The 23,658-nt window shown below is 34.4% G+C and overlaps 3 protein-coding genes across 4 annotated transcripts in view; all 3 read right to left on the bottom strand.

Moving 5' to 3' along the window:
- Positions 1–1,689: 1,689 nt before the first annotated feature.
- Positions 1,690–8,278, bottom strand: LOC119782594 (protein AMBP-like). The gene is made up of 10 exons (XM_038283604.1): positions 8,036–8,278; positions 7,500–7,642; positions 5,417–5,493; positions 5,204–5,320; positions 3,895–3,996; positions 3,678–3,733; positions 3,164–3,248; positions 2,902–3,069; positions 2,597–2,770; positions 1,690–1,854 (listed from the first exon to the last, which is right to left on the bottom strand). The coding sequence occupies exons 1-10, from the start codon at positions 8,153–8,155 to the stop codon at positions 1,832–1,834; spliced, it is 1,065 nt and encodes a 354-aa protein (XP_038139532.1). The 5' UTR covers positions 8,156–8,278; the 3' UTR covers positions 1,690–1,831.
- Positions 8,279–10,503: 2,225 nt separating this feature from the next.
- Positions 10,504–14,835, bottom strand: LOC119782601 (protein AMBP-like). 2 transcript variants are annotated; one of them, XM_038283613.1, is made up of 7 exons: positions 14,523–14,835; positions 14,138–14,283; positions 13,982–14,058; positions 12,565–12,684; positions 11,614–11,715; positions 11,304–11,353; positions 10,504–11,214 (listed from the first exon to the last, which is right to left on the bottom strand). In XM_038283613.1, exons 1-7 carry the CDS (start codon positions 14,643–14,645, stop codon positions 11,152–11,154), a joined length of 681 nt encoding a protein of 226 aa, XP_038139541.1. In that variant the 5' UTR covers positions 14,646–14,835; the 3' UTR covers positions 10,504–11,151. The 2 variants fall into 2 exon arrangements, with proteins under 2 accessions (XP_038139541.1, XP_038139542.1); XM_038283614.1 differs by having other exon boundaries at positions 14,138–14,410; positions 14,523–14,824.
- A 1,108-nt stretch (positions 14,836–15,943) lies between these two features.
- ptgdsa (prostaglandin D2 synthase a) overlaps positions 15,944–23,658 on the bottom strand; it is an 11,325-nt gene continuing 3,610 nt past the window's right edge. Inside the window, exons 2-7 of the mRNA XM_038283612.1 lie at positions 22,477–22,616; positions 22,198–22,274; positions 17,154–17,264; positions 16,951–17,052; positions 16,628–16,659; positions 15,944–16,518 (exon numbers count right to left, since the gene is read on the bottom strand). Coding sequence (XP_038139540.1) covers positions 16,640–16,659; positions 16,951–17,052; positions 17,154–17,264; positions 22,198–22,274; positions 22,477–22,616 — 450 coding nt within the window. The 3' untranslated portion in view covers positions 15,944–16,518; positions 16,628–16,639. The remainder of the gene's footprint in view (positions 16,519–16,627; positions 16,660–16,950; positions 17,053–17,153; positions 17,265–22,197; positions 22,275–22,476; positions 22,617–23,658) is intronic.

Genomic DNA, 23,658 nt, shown 5'->3' with positions numbered 1-23,658 from the left:
CTATTACCTTCACAGAAAAGTTTTATTATTTATAGTTTGTGACATGATAAAATGTTAAAAACTAAGTGTTGTTAATAGGCTAGTATTAGCACTGTATCAGTGTTTTAATATGGTCATATCAAATATTTTAATTTTGTTCCACTGAGGCCACTTTAGTTTAGTTTAAAAGCACCTCCTAACAACAGTATAAATAAATCTCCTAAATCCCACATTTTCTGTGAGCAGAATATAATCCTATTTAGATAAAAATAACGATTAAAAACACTACTTTTGGTCAATGAAGGAACTAGTAGCAAAATGCAGAAGACACAAGGGAGCATACACTCACCGGCCACTTTATTAGGTACACCTGTCCAACTGCTCGTTAACACTTAATTTCTAATCACCTGGCGGCAACTCAGTGCATTTAGGCATGTAGACATGGTCAAGACAATCTCCTGCAGTTCAAAGCGAGCATCAGTATGGGGAAGAAAGGTGATTTGAGTGACTTTGAACGTGGCATGATTGTTGGTGCCAGAAGGGCTGGTCAGAGTATTTCAGAAACTGCTGATCTACTGGGATTTTCACGCACAACCATCTCTAGGATTTACAGAGAATGGTCCGAAAAAGAAAAAACATCCAGTGAGCGGCAGTTCTGTGGGCGGAAATGCCTTGTTGATGCCAGAGGTCAGAGGAGAATGGCCAGACTGGTTGGAGCTGATAGAAGGGCAACAGTGACTCAAATAACAACCGTTACAACCAAGGTAGGCAGAAGAGCATCTCTGAACGCACAGTACGTCGAACTTTAAGGCAGATGGGCTACAGCAGCAGAAGACCACACCGGGTGCCACTCCTTTCAGCTAAGAACAGGAAACTGAGGCTACAATTTGCACAAGCTCATCGAAATTGGACAATAGAAGATTGGAAAAACGTTGCCTGGTCTGATGAGTCTGGATTTCTGCTGCGACATTCGGATGGTAGGGTCAGAATTTGGCGTCTACAACATGAAAGCATGGATCCATCCTGCCTTGTATCAATGGTTCAGGCTGGTGGTGGTGGTGTCATGGTGTGGGGAATATTTTCTTGGCACTCTTTGGGCCCCTTGGTACCAATTGAGCATCGTTGCAACGCCACAGCCTACCTGAGTATTGTTGCTGACCATGTCCATCCCTTTATGACCACAATGTACCCAACTTCTGATGGCTACTTTCAGCAGGATAATGCGCCATGTCATAAAGCTGGAATCATCTCAGACTGGTTTCTTGAACATGACAATGAGTTCACTGTACTCAAAAGGCCTCCACAGTCACCAGATCTCAATCCAATAGAGCATCTTTGGGATGTGGTGGAACGGGAGATTCGCATCATGGATGTGCAGCCGACAAATCTGCGGCAACATGTGATGCCATCATGTCAATATGGACCAAACTCCCTGAGGAATGCTTCCAGCACCTTGTTGAATCTATGCCACCAAGAATTGAGGCAGTTCTGAAGGCAAAAGGGGGTCCAACCCGTTACTAGCATGGGGTACCTAATAAAGTGGCCGGTGAGTGTATAAAGTGAACAAAATTAAACATGTTTTTAAATGTCAGACTTTCATTTTGAAACAGCATTATGTCTTGCTCTATTAAACATGTATAAAATGCTAATTTGAATTAAACTCTATATCTTTAAATCCTGCATGGACAAACAGAAATACCAATAAAAACAAGAGTTGACTTTTTTATTGGCAGCTTTTACGACTTAACAGTAGTCTTGATTCTCCAAGATGTTTTTTTTATGTTTGACCTTGTTTGATGCTGATTTTTGATTTCTTTTTGTTCTGGAGAGCAGCAGAGCTTCCTCGCTTCATTCAGTTTGACAGCAGCAGGTCATCTGCACAATAAAAGAAATAAAATCAATATTCTGAAAAAGGCTTTTGACATACAGACTCTACAGACATACATACTCTACAGTCTGACTTGGTTTTAGTTGTGGTGGTAATTACAGAATACAAATTCTGCCAAACTGTTCAGAGATGAACATTTTCTACTTTTTCTAATAGAAAATGTGCAACAGGGAACACATAACACATCCTAGATCTGAAAGAATGAAATAATATAATTGAATATGTTGTTCTATTCAAAGTTGAATGTGCTGACAACAAAATGACAGAGAAATCCTCAATGGAAATCAACACTACGCGGACAAACACAGCAAACTCTCTTGCCACAGCTCACTTTCGTGTGCCATCCTGGATGAGCTGCACTACCTGAGACGCTTGTGTTGTTGTGCGTAGAGTCTGTCTCTTGCTACCATGAATGTGAAAGAACTATCGATATTCCAAACTGACCAAAACATCCCCCAGAAAGCATAGGTACTGAGGAGTGATCTGTGGTCCCCACCTGCAGATCAACTCCTTAATTGAGAGTCTCTTGCTAATTGCCAATAATTTCCACCTGTTCTTTATTCCATTTGCACAACAACCTGTGAATTTGATTGTCAATCAGTGTTGCTTCCTAAGTGGATAGTTTAATTCCACACAAGTTAGATGTGATTGAAGATTTATTGTTCTATTTATTTGTTCCCTTTATTTTTTTGAGCAATGTACTTTTTTAGGTTTCCTGGAGTGCCTTACCGTTTCTCACCACTCCACAGTACTCCTCACACTCTGACTTAGTGTAGAACTTGTTGGCATTGGACTGACAGAAGCCCGATTTGTAGGGCATGCAGACTCCAGAGCTGGGGTCAAAAGCCCAGATAGCTGGCTGGCCCGTGCAGGGAACAGGAGCCATGGGCAGACGGCACACAGCTAAAAAAAATCAAAAGATGAATCCTGACTGAAGCATCATTAAGGTACGTATATAATTCATCAGTCACGTTCTCCCTATTGGCCCAATGCTAATGTTGCATTCTATGCGAAATATTTTATCTCCTCCTCACCCTCTGTGCGACATCTCTGCAGACACTCTCTCTCAGTTTTGAAGTTGTTTTGATTGCCCAAACAGCCACCATACTTGAACAGCTCACAGCCCATTGAGGAAGAGTTGTAGTAGTACCGGTCATGCATCCCAAAACAGGGTCCTGTGTCTGGTACGGCCTTACATGCCTCTGTGGAGAGAGACAGAGAGAGTGCCTGACTAGAAACAAAAGTATTACAGCATTGGGTAATAAAATTATGCTTTCTTTGTAGCTCATCTCTTACCGGTTCCATTGAACAGCGGTGTATCGTCACCAGAGCCCTCTATATCCTGAGGTGGCAAAGAGGGGACCACATTTCTTCTCACTCGCTGCATGGAGAGAAAAAACTCTGTCGGTGATGGCAAATCTATCCGAACCCAATTAATAATATTAAAACAAAGCGGAAAATAAAATGTCTTTATAAACAGTAGAAGGTGTGTATAAACATTATATGTTATGTTATTTCTCATCCAAAATACTTAGGTTAACCTGAGCTATGTATTTTCTGCATTTATGCTGCTATAGGCTTAGACTGCTGGAGGACATAGGGACCCCTTTCATCATTTAATCTCTATTCTCCCATTTTGCAGTATTTGGTAGTTCAATCTCTAACGTTATGCTCTCTCTGATGTTATCTCTGACCCTATACGTTTTGTCTGGTTTATGTCAGAGACTAAAATAAAAAGGTCATGCATCTTTTAATTCGGTGGATGTAGGGATCTGTCTTTAACCATAAAGTTCAGAATTAATGAATCTACCTTAGGCTCAGGCTGAGTCGTTGGAGCCTCCACCTGTTCTCCGGGAACACAGTCACCTTCACACAGACAAAATGGACACTTTAGAGACAGAATGTGCTTAATTAATAATACATGTTGGGATGTCTGAGGTATTGAAATTTAAGAAAAAATAGGCCGCCTTTTTAACAACCGCAGAGAAGTCTTTAACATGTTACTGCATGCAGCTCTGTTCATCCACCTTTGTCCTTTCTAATGAAAATGGTGTCATCCCCCATTCCTTGTTCCCTGACCAGTGTCTTGAAGTCCTCGAGCACAGAGGGTCTCACAGTCCTTGTTCGACCTACAGAGAACAGAAAAATATTTATAAAAATCCCTTAACCACTATTATTAGCTCCCCGCTGTCAAATCAAGTCACATATCCCACAGGATTAAAGCATTGAGAGAAACATAATTGATCAATCCTATATGGACAATTTCTCAAGATCACCCAGAATCTTGGTTCCATTCTTATCATCTTTATCCTCATCACAATCCGTGAGCCTTCTGAAGGATTTATATCTACTTTTGTTTATTAGGTGATTGCGATCACCATTAAATATGGTTTATTTAGTCTTTTCTGAACCATCTGTCCTGATGTGGCTACAGTTTGGATCTTTATCTATCAGAGGACAGATCTCTATTTTTAAAACATCCAATTTCTTTTAAACAGCTCTAAACAATGGTCTTCGGGCATTTGGAAGAGAAACAGGCCTGAAGCATCACAGATATTCCTCCATACTCAATAGGGTTTGAGGCGCTGTTCTTCTTTTTGCTACCAAAATTAGATGGGTCTTCTCATATGGGGGGCTTCTGTTACGGCAGTTAATTAGAGTTATATATTGTTTCTATTAAGATTCTTTTCCTTTATCTTCTGTTTTGAGTTTTATTTCTTCCTTCTTTCATCCAGTCTGTTTTCCTCTCTTATTTTTCTGCATATTCTGTCTTGATCAGCACTCAGAAAGAAATTTTTAGTTTAATTTAATAGATTTATTACTGCTTATTTCTGCTTTCTCTTATTTTAAGACTGTGTCTTTTCCTGCTGCATGGTGGAGCAGTTTTCAGGATTTTTCCTTTTTTCCTGTTCAACTCCCGACCTGGGGCCTTGTTGTATATTAACATGTGCTCCTCTTAGATACATTGATTCTTTTTTTGGATACACTGCTATCCTTCCGCAGTTCAAACCTATCAATAAAAAATTATTTAATTTCTATCAATAGCGCTGAGATTTGACAGTGCATGTCTGGTACTTTGTTCTGTGATGGACCTGGAACCTGTCCAGAGTGAACTTCAATGGTTCTTCCTTCAGGTATTATAAACACCAACTTGTGACATATGGTTTGGTTATTTCTTTACTGATACATGTTGCTTAAAAGCAGTGTTAAAATATACCACAAGAGTTTCAAACATTTAGTTCATGATTGCCTTATGTTACTGAACAGTGTTTGGTTGAAAGTGAGTTGATAATTTCCCTGTTCAGTTTTACAAAAGTACATGAGATTAACACTCACTGTAAAGCTTGAGTGAGATGCACTTATCCCCCGTCGACCTCTGCTTGATCATGATCATTATGGCGTACTCTTCGTAATTGGTGTGAACCACATAAGCATCCACATCGGCCCCCCACTCTGCAGGGTGTAAGAAAACACCCCCCAAGATTTATTTGCTGTTGTGATCTTTATAACATTAGATTAAACTGAGGAAGCCAACATTAATGAACATACTTGCAACATGGTAGAAAAAGCGTCCTGGTGTGGAGGTCAACTCATAATCTCCAGTCCTCTCTTTACATGTTCCCTGTCTAATCACAGTACAGTTTAATTTAAGTGACACTTGATACAGAGATTCTATTCGTTAAATAAAGGTACAAATAAATATAAAACAACCCAAATATAACAGAACTTCACAATATTTTTTTGGTTATTTGAGGTAGTATTGTTTTAATGTGCAAATAACCTAGAAATCTAAAATTAACAATAGAAAAAATGTGCAAACAACACTTGCATTTAGTATTCCATGCCAAGTTAGTATTGTATCTGGATTCAGCGTTTGAGTATTGATCCTTTTCAGAGTGTCAATACTTTTGACAACCCAAGTGATTGCACAACATATAATATAAATATAAATCATTTGTTAAGTAGATGCAAAGAATGATGTATTGTTATACATTATATTTTTGTATTCAGCCCCCAACGATCTGATCATCCTTAATGATATCAAGAACAAATGATATCCTTAAGAAGTACTTTAAAAAACAGGACAACAGTTCAGAGTAGATGGAGCTAAAAACTGGAAGATCCTGAAGGTAAAATGTTGCAGGCTGCAACAGACTTGAGGCTGGGATGGCTGCCCATCGTTCAGCAGGCATGGTCCCTTAACATACAACTAGAGCAGGGGTCTGCATCCGATCATATCCAAAGAACATTTTTGCCCTGAGTCCGGCCAAGTACAAGTTGTTTAGAACCACAACATTTTACATGAATCTTTAATAAATCATATCCTTTTATTTTTGTTAAATATCTAACATGGGAAATCTGTTGTCATCTTAAACAAACATAAGTATATTTGCATTTTAAGCTTTTAAAATAAAGAAAAACATAAAATTATTCATAAAGCTAATGCACTAATTTTCTCCTACAGGGTATTATATTTAAGTAAATGATAATAACATAATTTCCAAGCAAATTAAAAGAAATTATTTTCTATTCTTTCAATGTCATTCTGCTGTGAAATTGCAATTCAAATACTCTTTATAAAAAAACACTAAAGCTTCTAAGACAGGTATTTTCTTTTGTAGTACATTAGTTACTTCTTTGTATCATTTGGCCAAGAGTCAGATGTAGCTCTGGAGCCGCAGGTTGCAGATCCCTAAACTAGAGCTACAAATGAAATGGTTATAGCTGACACGTGTGTCAGAATGGCCAGGTAAAAGTCCATATCTAAATCTTTTTAAAAAGTGAAATGACATTTCAAGTTACATCAAATCAGAAAGAGTTGATTCTATTTTAAACAAGGAGTTTATGGGCCCTTGATGTGCAAGGCGGACAGACAGAGACTCCAAAAGCCTTTAATTAGGTTGAGTGATGGCGAGAGTTGGTTGTATAAAGTATTGGCCCAAGTGTGATAATTACTGATGTACTGCAGATTTTTCATTCCAGAAATCCTAATTAAATCCATTAAAGTGTGTGGCTATAATGTGGTGACATTTGAAAAAATGTAAAGGTTGTTAAAATGTTTGAAAAGCCCTGTAAGTAAGTTGTTCAACTCTTTTAAACCAGTGACTGCTATAAACCGGTTACACTCATCTGCTCTCACCTTGATCACAAATTTTTTGTTTGTTTTTCATCGGTAACATTCAAGCGTATTTGGATAGATTGGAAAAAAAAACATAAAATTATTCTTAGAAGGCAGATGATTTAATCCTTGTCTTTTTCACTAATCTAAACCTTTTTCACAGTCATTTTTGGCTGCGTTACTCTTTGAGGTTATGAAAGCCTTGTTTGATCAGTGAATTTGACCTCAACTATCAAGCACAGGTAAAAAAAAAAATCTGTATCAATATACGTAAATGATGCAACTATTTAGATGTTTTAAAATATTTCTTATTACTGATAACGTATACGGTATGTATTTTTCCAACTTCTTATATTTTTAAGTAACATTTCCAAATCCCTTGAAAAATAATTATACAAACACATGCAAATAAAAGTTGTTGTTTTGTTTGTTTGTTTTTTGCTGACCCATGAATTGGGTAATATCATCAGGTACTTTTGCCCTTTAGTTAGAGATAGGTATTTTGAGTCCAACCTGAGAACAGTTCGGGTCATTTTGAGCTTTCCTTCCGTAGTGCCTTTCTGCAGCACTAGTTTGCCAATAGCCAGGTCTCCCTTGAGGCGCTGCATGTAGGGACTTGTGCTCGCCTTTGCAACATCGTGCCATGTTCCCAAAAACTGTCAGGAAGAGTCAATAGACATACAAAAAAACAACAACTTACTACTAGAAAATCAACATTCAGATAAGTTATTGTGAAGACTTCTATATTTCTATACTGCAAACCAAAACATAAATCATTCATGTATTCTTTTTTTGCTTTTCACTTTCTATCTTTAATATTGAGAAGAAACCTTTTTATTGCCTGTATTGTTTTGCTCTCGAATTTGAAGGATCAAATTATCGTTTAATTCCTCAAATATTATTTAGAGCAAAAAAAACTAAAAACGACACAAAACAATTTGAGATAAATCTGCCTCCTTGTTTTTCCCTTTTATAATTAACCGTAATATTGCTATCAGCTACGTTAAAGATGAACAGTCTTGCGAAACTAAAGAGTTTTTTTTTCTTACCTTGGTCAGATCAAATTTCTCCTGCGTGTTGTACAGAGGATCTGGGAGAACTGGGAGCCCCTGGAGACAGTTTATACATCCCAACACCAGAAAAGTCCCCAGAACCACAAATCTCTTCATCTTGTCAGAACTTTGTTACCACTTATCTCTAACCTTGTCCTTTAAGAGTACAACAGAGTGACACCTTCTCTGGACTGATGAGAACGAGTCTAAACATTGACCTGTAAAGGACTGTGAGCACAATCACTCCGACAGCCCAGCTTCCAAAAACACACAAACATGTAAAGGAGCAAAGTTCTGTCTTTGTGTTTATCTCAGTTTTAGTTTGATTTACCAGCACGGGCTATGAACCACTCAAACATTGGACTTCAGAGCTGCTGCAATATTGGCAGATCAATACATTTATTAATAAAAGAAATAGGGAGGTCATGTCTATGAGGATTATTATGAATCTATGCTTACATACGTGGCTGGATTTTGCATGCAAGCATAGATTTATTTGGCCCCCCAAAAATATTCCTGCATTTCCTAGTGTATTTTCACAGTTTGGCTAGACAATCTCCAAGAACTATTGATATATTATGTTATTTAGTTCTCCTATGGGAAAAAATTATTGCAGAATAAAGCCAGTAGATTTAAAGAATCATCTAGCAGGAATATTTGCAGAAAGTGGCCTGATTCATCCATACATCATTGTTGTTCCTAAATAAATTGCAAGGAAACATTTTGCTTTTGTTTTTCACTAAAAGGTTTCAAATGAAAAAGAGATCTATATGAGTTGGTCTGATGCAGTTTAACATGAAATTATTTCTAGATAATGGCTTCAGCTTTTCAGGCACCTAGATAGGCTTGTTTCCAGAAGTTACAGCACCTCCTGCTGATCAAAAAGGGAGAATGCTGATCAAGTCAAATTAAAAGCTCACTGCCTCACTGCTCACTGCCTTTTGAAATGTTTACTTTGCTTCAATGTTACAGAAACGCAAACTAATAATCACAACCCTGGAACTCTTGCATTTTATCATGAACAACAACATGAAACTTCTCTGTATGTATTTAGATGGTGGAGGTGTGGAATTACACAAAGATTCAGATAATTGTGATGGGGTATATGATTGATTCTCAAATGGTTTAAAGAAATCTGAAAAGTGTTGCATGCCTTTCTATTCCTTCAGCTCTCTTTTCCCTGCTAAGAAAAAAAAAAAAAAACACCTCTGGTAGCCAGATGCTGCCAGTGTGTGTTATTATGCTGGCAGGGTGTACCGATGCAGTAATGTCAGAAAGTCTTATGTCCATGCTTCACTTTATCTTTTTTTAATAAATAAAAAGTTAATAAAAACTACACAGTACAATCTTTCTTTCACATGTTTTCTGTTGCCTACATGGTAAGCAGAAAATAGGACTTGATGATTTATTTTATCAGCAGTCACCGTTTTTCATAGGCCAGGTTAGTTGAGCGTATAGCTAATAGTTGTTCTATTAAGAAGCTCTGCCACCAGAATTTTTTTTTTTATCTCTGCAGCTCCGCTAAACTTATTTAATGTCCTTTTAAGTTTTGTCATAATCTCTCTATAAAATATTTAAGGGTACAACATTACAAACAAAAGAACATGCATGACTTTTGTCAGCTTAAGTTTCTGAACACACTGAAGTTTGTGGTTGTAATCAGAAAAGATGCAAAACATTTTGATCGGCCACACTTATATTTTAAAATTACAGTATAAATCAATTAATATATTTAATCAATATTTTTTCTTTATCATTAGTGAAAAGTGACACGCAGTTAAATCACGATTTATTATGAGATTGATTAGAATTGACTAAATTGATTAAAATTCAAGTGAAGATTGTTTATATGGTGTGCCAAGCAATAAGGAGTAAAAAGATTTTTATATATATATATATATATATATATATATATATATATATATATATATATATATAATCTGTCTGATGGTTATTCATTACAATTATTCATGCAACACATTACAGGATGAAATATTTTCTCATATCTGTTGCTTTTGACATCAGCTGACCAGCACACATGCCAGGCAATGCATGACTGTCTTTGCTCCTGCAAACCATAAATAAAATAATCTAAAATTCCACCAAGGAATGGCAATGCCATCACTCTTCTTCAATGAAACTCATCTTCACAGTTGCTGTGATCTTCACATCTGCCAGCTGCACCATCATTCTGTGTGTTCAGCTTTATCCATTTAGCTCCACAGAACATGAGATAGTGAGTTATGTTACATTTAAAAAAAAAGATTCAAAGTTTCCACAAAGAGGGAAAGCATATATTGTGAGCAACAAAAAACTTGTTTCATAAGACCTTGTATTAATGCAGCAATAATAGATAAATTAATTTTAGATCATTCAAACTAATAGTTTTTTATTACTGTAGTTAAACCTTTTTCATATTTAGTTCCTCTGAAGTGTTTCTTATATCTGGTGAATAAAATCTTAATGGTCATCTTAATTTTTCCTCATATAATCTCTCACCCTTTAACATAAAAACATACTTTTATGCATATTACTGCAACAACACCAAATACTACTTCATATTACTACATATAATCGTTATGCGTTTTAATTCAAGACAACCATTGAGTTGTTTAAAAAGTTACTGACATACAAAATAAATACATACATACATACATATATTATCATATCATTAAAAAGATACAAAGAAAGACAAAATAAAGTAAAAAAAATGTAAATCCTATTTTGATAAAAACAAAAAACGACAAAAAATAAAACAAGAAATAAAAAAAATGATGAGATACATAAAATAAAACACTATGTTCTGTTCAAACAAAATCAGCTGCTTCACTGCGTTCTCACTGTGGAACTTTCAACAGCCAAAGTATTGGAAAATCTAAAGCAAAGAAAAACGCTTTATGAAGATAAGATACAGACTTTGTTATAAAAAAGAAAACAGAGAAATTGAAAGACTGCACTCCATTATCAGTAAAAATGTAGTTAATGGCTTTTACTCATTAGGTTGTTCATTGTTCTTTTCCTCCTACTGCTGTGTTTCATGTAGAGTCTCTAACATCCCGGTCAAATGTGAACCAATGTGGCAAATTTCTACCACTGACCCATTTGTCACCTGGTCAGACATCACCTTGCTTCTCCTTTGCAGAAATATTCAGTTTGGAGTTTTCATGAACAAAAACCTACAGAAACAAAAACAACAGAAAAGCACCTGTTATTGGTAATTACTGGATTAAGATGTGTGTCACATAATGATCCATGGTGCAACTACCTGATGGCTGGTAGCTGCCTCCTTCCATTGTTCAGGTGGAAAACAATTCCCTGGGAAAACAAAAAGAAATTAAACCTTATTGAACAGAAACATTGGCCTTTCATTCTTACCTTTAAGACAAAATTAGGAAAAAAATGCAATGAATGCTTCAACAAAACTAGAATACAGAGAAAAACTAAAACATAGAATATAAGCAGTATAGCACAAAATGCATAGCTTTCATTGTTATTAATTCATGCAATATCTTTCAATGTAACAGTGTACAATGTAACTAAAAACAGTTGAAAAGGGAACAAAGTGTCAAGAATACCTTCATGTTGATTTATGATAATAGCCTCTTCACTCAGTCCATGATGTCTGATGAGTTCTTTAAATTTTTCCAGAACAGGAAGATTAACGCTTACAGTTCGACCTGAGAAAGAAACCGTTTAGTGCATTTCTCTTTCAACCAGAGGTGTCAAGTAACAAAGTACAAACACTTTGTTACCCTACTTAAGTAGAATTGTTGGCTACCTATACTTCACAGGAGTAATTATTTTTTAATCTCATTTAAGTTGATTTTCGTTATGGTCTGTTGAAATTAAAAAAAAGATGAAAATGATAAAAAACAATCAGACAATTAATTTCTTTGTGATTGTACCAACTTGTGGTCCCACATACAAACATAAATAGTTTTTCAAGGTGATGCAAAGTTAAATTTGAAACTGTTGCCATTAGTTATAAAACTAAAAAAAAAAAATTATTGTAAGGAAGTTACCATCCAGAATTGTAGAAAGAATTTTCCTTTAATTGGGTAAAGTGGCCCCTTAAATGTTTTTTCCTTTACTTTTATAATTTAAAAAGTTTTAAAAAAGGTACTTGAACACTTTTACTTGAGTAAAAAGCTTAAGTTAATACTCTTAACTTCTACAAAAGTGTTTTTGAACAGTAGGGTTTTTACTTCTACTTGAAGAAGAAAAATTTATACTTTTGACACCAATGACTTTAACAAAGAAGAATAGAAATAGTTTAAAGACTCATGTGTCCTGCCTAGAGGGTCCTGTTATTAGCCTGTTTCTGCCTAAATGTATTTACAAAAGTAGACATTGTGGTTAAATATAGCATAAACCAAACATAAATTTAGGTGTGCTGTGTGCAAAATAGCTAAATTTGACATAGTTTGTTATAAAGAATACTGCTGGACAGCACAAAAGCTCTTTCCATATGGCGGTAAAATAGGTCTGAGTTAGATATGAGCTTTGCGCAGAAGTCAGTGACTTACTGTAAAGCTTGACTATGGTGGTTTGATTTCTTGATGGTTTCTCTGTGCTCAGCTGCAGCAACAGAGCGTATTCATTATAGTTGGTGTGAACGACGAAGGAATCGACATCTGCTCCAAATCCTGCAGAGGGGAGGTTACGTTTGAGACCACTGGTACCGCTTCACAAAAATAATTAGCTAAAGCATAGTGCACCCTCTTACAGTTGCAGGACTACACATTTTAAGAACCTGCCAAAAACATGAGGTCTACAATTATTGAATCTAGCTTCAAATTTACAAAAGCAAAAAGCACATTACAAACTATTATCAGTTGAACAATGAAGGCAAAATGAAAAAAAAAAGCTGTGTGTAAATATATAAGAACACCCTAATGTTTACCTCGTCTTTAGGAGAGAAAGTAGATGTTACAAGTCATAAATGCCAAATTTATATAGCTTGTGGCAAGTAAGGAAAAACATCAGTAACTTAAGTTATTCATTATTCAAAGGCACCTACAAGAGAAATTTAATTGAGTTCAGTACAAAAATATTTTATTAATCCTAAAAGGAAATTGAGTAAAAGAGCTCCCTCCAAGATTATTCTATGAGCAGATCAATCTCAAAGAAATATCCCAAGAGCCATATCTCATATTCCACACATACCAGGTAACAAATTGAGATATTTTAGTAGAAAAAGCCTGAAGAAGTATAATTTAGTTGGAATGAAAATACTCTTCTTTATAAAACGAACAGGGCAAAACAACTTAGGGTTGAATAGCTGCATGTGAATGAATCCCAACACACATGATAGCAGCAGAAATTTTTTAAATCATTGGTGTGATCCAGGTCTGTTTTATAGTCACAGGATTAGAGCACCTTGGAGCAGTAGAGTCGATAAAGAAATAAGCTATATAACCAAAATCTTCAAGGGTCAAACGTGAGACTATTTATTGAGCAGCTAAAGATGAGCCTCGTCTGAGTCACAGACAGCAGAAGGAGCCGAGGCAACGCTGGAAATCAACTCCAGAAATCCTGAAAGGTTTTAACATGAACCTGCAAAGTCCAAACTTAAGCCTGATAGAAATGCAAAACTAGAGCCTGCATACAATAATTAATGGAATCAAACTAAAAGGTTAAAAATGTTCAGTAATAATGTGAGACTCATAAAATCAGACATTGGATATATATTGTGGCTAAAAGGGTGGATATGTAAACTGATGAAGCTTTGGGTGTTCTGAATTTTACACAGGCATTTTTTTCATTTTGGCTTAATCTTTGTTTACTTGATTAAGAAAGCTTGGAATATGTTGAACTATGTTCTACACTTTAGAGTACATTTATTTAATGTTAGAACAAAATTTGTTATGCTCTGCTTTGTAAAATCTTTTTAACCCACTTTACATAAAAAGACTGTAGGGGAAGGTATGCAGAGGGACCTACTTGAAACATGGTGAAAGAATCGCCCTGGAGTGCTGGTCAAACTAAAATCTGTTAATGTCTCCCTACATGTGCCATTACTGAAAAAGAAAACAGTACAGATCATACAAAAAGCTTAACAATGACACAGTATATCAACACAAAAGTCAGGAGTCTGACCTGAAGGTGGAGGCTGTCATTGTAAAGTTGTCCTGAGGAGGGACATGATTCAGTTCCAGCACCACAATGATAGGGTTTCTCTGTTTGCGTTGCATGTAGTGAGGACATGTAGACACCGCAGCTATTTCAAACCACCGTCCTGTAAACTGAAAGGAAGATACACAACCTTGCTCTACATCCAGGCCATCTGCAGGAGAACTGATGTGGCAAATGTAAAAAGTTTTCACAGAGGTGGTTAATAACACAAAGAAAAATCTATTTTAAATAAACTGGCTGTTAAAAAAAAGAAAAGGGAAAAAAATCATACGGTCAAAAAATATTCTGCAATGATAATTCATTAATAAAGAGCAGAAGCAAATAATTACTTACTATAATCCACACCCACCTGTTTCAAATCAAAGTTCTCCTGTGTTGTTACTGGACCCTTTCCCATCACGGGGTCCATCTGGAGGGCCCATATTGATCCGACAAGCACCACTAGAATTAGCAGAAGCACCATCCTTTGCATCCTAAAATATGTGCCTTGGCTAAGTCTGGGCCTTTTCAGGTCTAACCATCAAATGTTTGCTTTTTGAATCCCCATTTTCCCCACCCGCTTTCAAAGACAAAGAGCAAAGGTCAGAGCATCACTATTCCAGTGTTTGTTGTTCAGACTAATCAGAAATAAACCTCTGGACTTCAGAGTTTGAAGCCACCCCCAAACATGTAACCAATCAATATCTGTTAGGTTTTAACAGCTGGTTAGTGGGGAAAAGGGCTGCTCTGCTGCTGCGGGTGAATCTGTAATAATATCATTACAGGCTGCCACGTGCATATCTAGAATCACATTGATCCACTTTGATGAAGTTTAGGATTACAAAAGTGACTGTTTCCAACAAACTGCTTGGTTGACTTGATGTCCTGTACACAATGAAATACGGCATGGTCATATGAAAATTTAAAAAAAATTTTTTAATGCTCTCACTGAGGCAAAGGTTGTTAGATTTAAGTTTTTCAGGCTGGCTGCTGTCTTTCATTAACCTTTCAACATGTTTCTGTCTTAGTCTTAGACAGATTTTATTTGTCATTTTGTTTACACAAGTATAAAACAAAAAGAAATTTCGTTTGGAACAGCTCTCTGGACAATTTCATCTTTTTTTAAAGTGCAGCCTTAAAAAATAGTAAAAATGACTGTAAATATACAGTTCTAACTTTTTTTCTTTATATAATCTTTATAAATATAGTCTATAAGCTTTTGTTCATAAAATGTTTGCCAAGCAGGTATGGGCCAGTAATATTGGTGTAACCAGGTATTAAAGCTTATGGTTTTTAAGCAGATACAATTTCCAGTGTAACCATTGCTGTGATTTTAAATCCTTTTAATAAGATGTGAGAGAAACCAGATTTTTGCATGGCTCTCTGCAGCATTTAATAATGCAATCCTACTTAACCTCTGCTTGTTACTATTTACTGTCAGTCTCCTTCCTTGAGGTGGTGATCAAAGCCTTAAAACACACATGAGCAATTAAATAGTTTTTTTTCTTCCATAGTGCTAAAGAATCCTTCTTAAACCCATGCAGCCAAAACTGTATCTCACTTCCATTAAAGTATAAAAACATATATTCTATAATATGAATCTCACCTTAGAGCTTTAAGGAAATCTGTGATGTTTGACATTTAAAGGTGTTTAACTGTTTTCCAATTGTTGTCCAAGATACTGGATCTTATACTATGCTATAATTGCCCCCTACCTTTAAACTATTAATGTTCAAAGAATATAATTATCCTTTTGTATTTATTTGTTATAAGTCTTGAAAGCGTTCAAACTTTAAAGTGGGGTATGAGCTTTTATTAACACTATTATGCATAAGGTAATCTGATGTCCTTTACATGATGAAAAAAGGAACAAAACTCAAGAAAAGATATCTAATACAGAATATACATTGGAAGAAAAAGAAACATGGGAGAAAATCATGTAAAAGAATAACCCGTAAAGTTAATAACATCTGAGGAAATAAAAAAAGAACATGAAGGAAATGACAAAAAACTTTTATCTGCAAGATGCAGTTATATTTTAGTCCTCATTTCAGTGACCTGAAAGTTCTGCATATATCTAAGGTTTGCAGACAGTTGCATCTGGAGCTGAGGAGTATCAAAACAAGATTTCATTTTTAGTAGTTTTTAGCAAGTCTCAAGTTATTCAATGAAGGTGTTTTAAAGGTGCAACAAGCATCGAGAGATTAAAAAAGACATTTCAGAATGAAAAAAAAACCCTTTAAGAAGGGAAATATTTCTCTGAAAAAATGTCCTGCACACATGCATGCCACAGGCTTCTACACAACCTAAACTATCAAGCAATTAAAGTTAAAATAGTAGATCAGAGGAAATTCCATTTGCTTCATCTGAGAAAAAAAACAAAACAGAAAAGAAACGATTAATTTAAACTTTACAGACATTTACAGAGACGTTATTTCTAGTTTTCTTTTGAAAATCAATCATATTGACTCTCACCTAATGTCCAGATCATGATGCTGGACAGTTCTCTGTTAATGACAAAAAAACAAAAACATTTGGGTAAATTTAAAGAGAACATTTCCAGCCATTAACACACAACTAAAACTCTTTGAATATAATGAAAAAAGTGAAAAAATGTTTTCCCTATTTCCAGGAACTGATAGTCATATATTATACTGATTCGTTACACAGAGTAAAATATTTCAAGCCTTTACTTCATGTACTGTTGATCTTTAAAGCCATAAAAGACCCATATTCACTGTTTCAGAAAAAAAGAAATAAAAAGTATGTAGCGAAAAAGTTTAATATTAATTTTTTACCTGCTGGAGGAGGACTCAAAATAGATGTTCGGGGGAAACCACGGGACAAAGCAAAGGCTTTAAACTTCTGCATCACTTCTATGCTGGTTCTTGGTGAGCGAGCTGTAATACAGAAGCAGATGAGATACACTGACTCATGACATCACATGTGACGCAGATATTAAAATATAAATGTTTGCTTCCTGTATGTCTCTGGAACCCACCGTAAAGCGCCACCTGTGTGTATTCTCTGTTAAAATTCTTGTACTTAAGAACCACAGCGTATTCAGTATAGTTTGTGTCCACTACGGTGATGTCCTTCACAATGCTATGGCCTGGAAAGAAAAATTACAAACAAATTTGTTAATTTAACAGCAGTTGGAAGAAGACCATAAGATTTAAGAATAATAAAAAAAAATCTTTATTGTCATAATAAAAAACGTACTAAAATTTATCTCCTGACTTAGAAGGCACACATACATTAATGTGCTGAAAATTTTTTAAGCATTTGTTGAAAATATAAAACATCCTTGCAGACATGTTTTGGAAATATGACCATCCTCAGAAAAATAAATAGAATACAAAATATAAAACCCCTTAGAAGAAAATGTGTAAAACTTTGGTGGCATAGCAGAGTGTAGATGTTCTTAGAAGGCTTTAGACACCGAGTCTGATCCTCACAGACTGCCACTCTCATTCTCTGAGCAAAACCCTTAGCCCCAGATTGCTCTCCAGATGCTTAAAGCCAAACACTAAGTGATGGGTTAAATTCAAATTTCACATTTAATGGAATTATAAAGACATAAATAAAATAAAATAAATTGCAATGACAAAATAAAGCTTATGTATAAAGCATGTAGATAGGAAGGATTTTCATCAGGGGTGTAGCGTGTGCTGCTACTACCAGCAGTCTAAGAGATTGGTTGATGATCTGTTTCATTCCCAGCAGGAGCATGTGTGTGAACATGTGGGCGTGTGGCTGAAGGAGATTGAATTTGTAAAATCTTTCCCAGAAAAATCAGCTTTTTTCAAGCCTGTTTCTTTGGGATTAAATATTTATGTACCATTTGACTGATGAAGGTGGTGCAATAGTGCATTGACCAGGAATCTGTGCAATGCTTCTGGCCCTTTTCTGGACTGACGTAGCTTGAGGTGAGTTCAGTTCTAGTAGATGTGCTGTCCTCACCACCTGAGTCCATCCTCTCCTGTGCCATGCAGCTCCCAGAGTATGCTGTTACACTTACTCACAGGATGCTTTCTGTTGTCACCACATCTAACCATGCAAGAAGCTGAGAAGATAGTCTGGTCCGTTCCAGCCGTCTAAAAAGAGCGGTTGTTTGGCTTTCTAGGAGTTTCTAGCATGCAGAATAACTTTGTTGTCCATATTCTCTACTGCCTCCCCACGTATGCAGAGAAGAGCCTGTTCTCTGCCTTGGGCCTCTTGTAGTCTACTTAAACCTCCTTGGTCTTGCTGATACTCAGGATAATGTTATTCTTTGAACGTCACTGTGTGAGTCTGTTAACCTCTTTTCTGTAGTAGTTGTTGTTTATGAGAACCATCATGGTGCCATCGTTAGCTGACCCAACACTATACAGGGGCACAATAGGGCACCAAAGAAAATGCGAGCGTGCAAGGCAATTTTTGGGCAATTATTTATTTTAAAAAAGCATGGGCACAGATAATTAATGCAAGCGTGAGCAAATATTTCATAGCACTTATTTACTATTATAAACTTACTATTATAAAGCGTCAAAAATTAATTGTGCAATCAGATTGTTATTTTCCACATCATTAAATATCTACCTGAACCGAACAGAATTGAATTGGCCCACTTGTGAACTTAACTGTCTATCTCTAATCTACTACTGATGAAGGCACAAATTATCTTCATTAAATATCTATCAGAAAAAAAACATACATACATACATACATACATACATACATACATACATACATACATACATACATACATACATACATACATACATACATACATACATACATACATACATACATACATACATACATACATACATACATACATACATACATACATACATACATACATACATACATACATACATACATACATACATACATACATACATACATACATACATACATACATACATACATACATACATACATACATACATACATACATACATACATACATACATACATACATACATACATACATACATACATACATACATACATACATACATACATACATACATACATACATACATACATACATACATACATACATACATACATACATACATACATACATACATACATACATACATACATACATACATACATACATACATACATACATACATACATACATACATACATACATACATACATACATACATACATACATACATACATACATACATACATACATACATACATACATACATACATACATACATACATACATACATACATACATACATACATACATACATACATACATACATACATACATACATACATACATACATACATACATACATACATACATACATACATACATACATACATACATACATACATACATACATACATACATACATACATACATACATACATACATACATACATACATACATACATACATACATACATACATACATACATACATACATACATACATACATACATACATACATACATACATACATACATACATACATACATACATACATACATACATACATACATACATACATACATACATACATACATACATACATACATACATACATACATACATACATACATACATACATACATACATACATACATACATACATACATACATACATACATACATACATACATACATACATACATACATACATACATACATACATACATACATACATACATACATACATACATACATACATACATACATACATACATACATACATACATACATACATACATACATACATACATACATACATACATACATACATACATACATACATACATACATACATACATACATACATACATACATACATACATACATACATACATACATACATACATACATACATACATACATACATACATACATACATACATACATACATACATACATACATACATACATACATACATACATACATACATACATACATACATACATACATACATACATACATACATACATACATACATACATACATACATACATACATACATACATACATACATACATACATACATACATACATACATACATACATACATACATACATACATACATACATACATACATACATACATACATACATACATACATACATACATACATACATACATACATACATACATACATACATACATACATACATACATACATACATACATACATACATACATACATACATACATACATACATACATACATACATACATACATACATACATACATACATACATACATACATACATACATACATACATACATACATACATACATACATACATACATACATACATACATACATACATACATACATACATACATACATACATACATACATACATACATACATACATACATACATACATACATACATACATACATACATACATACATACATACATACATACATACATACATACATACATACATACATACATACATACATACATACATACATACATACATACATACATACATACATACATACATACATACATACATACATACATACATACATACATACATACATACATACATACATACATACATACATACATACATACATACATACATACATACATACATACATACATACATACATACATACATACATACATACATACATACATACATACATACATACATACATACATACATACATACATACATACATACATACATACATACATACATACATACATACATACATACATACATACATACATACATACATACATACATACATACATACATACATACATACATACATACATACATACATACATACATACATACATACATACATACATACATACATACATACATACATACATACATACATACATACATACATACATACATACATACATACATACATACATACATACATACATACATACATACATACATACATACATACATACATACATACATACATACATACATACATACATACATACATACATACATACATACATACATACATACATACATACATACATACATACATACATACATACATACATACATACATACATACATACATACATACATACATACATACATACATACATACATACATACATACATACATACATACATACATACATACATACATACATACATACATACATACATACATACATGTCTGTGTTTATCATTTCTATTTGGGCCCATCGTATGATGATGTGATGGTAATGGTCCTATGAGGTGAGGATGTTATGGCCAGAAAGATGGGAGAGTTGGATGTTAATTTTTTTTAACAGTAAACGGTAGCGTCCCATGCCAGCTTCATTTTTGCGAAGCTGCGATCAGTAGTGACTGGCTTATTTTGGAGAGTTCTCCTCTCTCAACTCCGCTTTGTGATCAGAGCTGTGAAAGCGGAAAATTAATTAAGAAAAAAACAGTGCCCCAGGCATACCCAGGCACCGCAGATCCACAATGGGGCACGTGCCCCTGTGAAAAGGGTCTGCCAACGCCGATGGTCTCCAACCTTTCAAACCATGTTTGATATGAGAGCAGTCGTGTGTGAAGAAAGTGAGGAAGGGCTGAGGATACAACCCTGTGGCATGCCTGGGTTGAGGATCAGTGGGGCAGATGTGAGGTTCTCTATCTAGAGGAAGTCACTGATCCAAGAACAGTCACTCCTCAAATATTTATAGATTTTGTCTCATGCCTACACAGACTATTCAATGCTGCTGAACATCCTCCACAGTCTGAATAAGTATATGAAATGCATTGCACCTTGTCAACTTCTAAGCTTTTAGCATTTTACACTCCTCACTCCTTTAGGATATACTTTTAAATCTGTCCTTATAATGTACATACTTTTACATCATGTATGGAGGTTTATTTTTATGTCTGTTTATTATATGCGTGACATAATACACATTTGCTGTGTCTTGTACCACTGGAAAGAAATCCATCATTGGTGTAACAATTAATTAATTGTTAATAAAAATTTATTATGTTTCTTCTCATTTTAACAGTCAGTCAGTTTTTGTGTCACGCGATGAAATCTGAAAATACTCACGGGTGCTGTAGTAGGTGAACCGTCCAGGCACGTTTGTCTTGTTATACTGGTAAAATTTAAGCATGCAGAATCCAGTTCTAAAGAAAAAAAGAAACAGGGAGATGTAGTTGTATTTTAGTGTGTATAACTTTTTATAAATAAAGCTATAGGTGCAATGAAAAAGGGTTGAGTTGAACAGCTCATCTCTCTCCCTTGCTGTCAGGTTGAATCAGTTGATATAAAAGGTTGTGGCTGTATGTCATGACTAAATGTATCAGCCAAGCATTTATTTGGACTCACAGTGCTTCCCACATTGTCAGGTTGACATTGCCACTGGGCATTACTGAGACAATCCCCATGGAGATCTTCACTTTGTCTCTCATGCGCTCAAAGCCAGGAGAGTCATAGGCAAGGCCAACTCGGTACCATTTACCTGCAAACTTAGCACACATTAAAGCACAAAAAATATTTGAAATGAAAAACAAGACAAAGATAGTAGATTTTATTTCAGGGTTGGGGTTTAAGAGAAAATTTTGCAAATTATATTTGTTTATTTTCCTTTTGAAAACAGATTTGCTACTTTGAATTGTCATTGAAATTATTAAATCTTTTGCAAATGGAAAATACAAAAAAATTAAGAAATATTTTTAGAGGAAAATCCATAAGGATTGACATAAAAAGACAACATACAATACAATACTTTTATACTCTGAGATGGAAATCTCACTTTCATATAAAGCTTTTAAAAGTTCTTGGGGGATTACGAAAAACCTTAGTTTTATATGATTTATAGACATTTTTTTCCCCAAATATGAGTTCATGATTGCTGCGCTTCCTTCTTTTAAGAGACTGCCTAGAGATTCATGCAACATTTGTAAAACCCTTGATAAAAAATTGTCCAGTATGTAAATAACTGTTGAATTTCAGCACTTATTTTTGATCTTTTATTTAGTATTTAACATTAGTTCATAAATACTTTATTCGGGTCTATTTCACTTTATGGTCGGTCTCAGTTGGCTATCATTAGTTATCATTAGTTTTTAAGCACCGGGTTGGGGGTGTGTTGGTAGGGAGGATCTGCAGGTATATATACCTATATATATATAGATATACAGGTATATATACCTATATATATATATAGATATATATACCTATATATATATATATATATATATATACCTATATATATATATATATATATATACCTATATATATATATATACCTATATATATATATATATACCTATATATATATATATATACCTATATATATAGGTATATATATATAGGTATATATATATATATATATATATGTATATATATATATATATATGTATATATATATATATATATATAGGTATATATATATATATATGTATATATATATATAGGTATATATAGGTATATATATAGGTATATATATATATAGGTATATATAGGTATATATATAGGTATATATAGGTATATATATATATATATATA

The sequence above is a fragment of the Cyprinodon tularosa genome, unplaced genomic scaffold (assembly GCF_016077235.1).
Source record: "Cyprinodon tularosa strain WSP-4 unplaced genomic scaffold, ASM1607723v1 ctg196, whole genome shotgun sequence".
Lineage (NCBI taxonomy): Eukaryota > Metazoa > Chordata > Actinopteri > Cyprinodontiformes > Cyprinodontidae > Cyprinodon > Cyprinodon tularosa.
This window is presented reverse-complemented; position numbering and strand designations above follow the sequence as displayed.

Bases quoted from the DNA above. Each gene is read 5' to 3' on its own strand.
- LOC119782594 (XM_038283604.1), bottom strand. From the start codon at position 8,155: ATGAAGAGATTTGTGGTTCTGGGGACTTTTCTGGTGTTGGGATGTATA. The intron at 5,321-5,416 runs GTATGTTCATTA...TACACCCTGCAG, and splicing joins CTTTTTCTACCATGTTGCAA to AGTGGGGGGCCGATGTGGAT. The intron at 1,855-2,596 runs GTAAGGCACTCC...TTTATTGTGCAG, and splicing joins CTGTGGAGTGGTGAGAAACG to ATGACCTGCTGCTGTCAAAC.
- LOC119782601 (XM_038283613.1), bottom strand. From the start codon at position 14,645: ATGCAAAGGATGGTGCTTCTGCTAATTCTAGTGGTGCTTGTCGGATCA. The intron at 11,716-12,564 runs GTAAGTCACTGA...TTTCTTTCTCAG, and splicing joins CACCATAGTCAAGCTTTACA to GTCGAACTGTAAGCGTTAAT. The intron at 11,354-11,613 runs GTATTCTTGACA...TTGTTTTCCCAG, and splicing joins TATCATAAATCAACATGAAG to GGAATTGTTTTCCACCTGAA.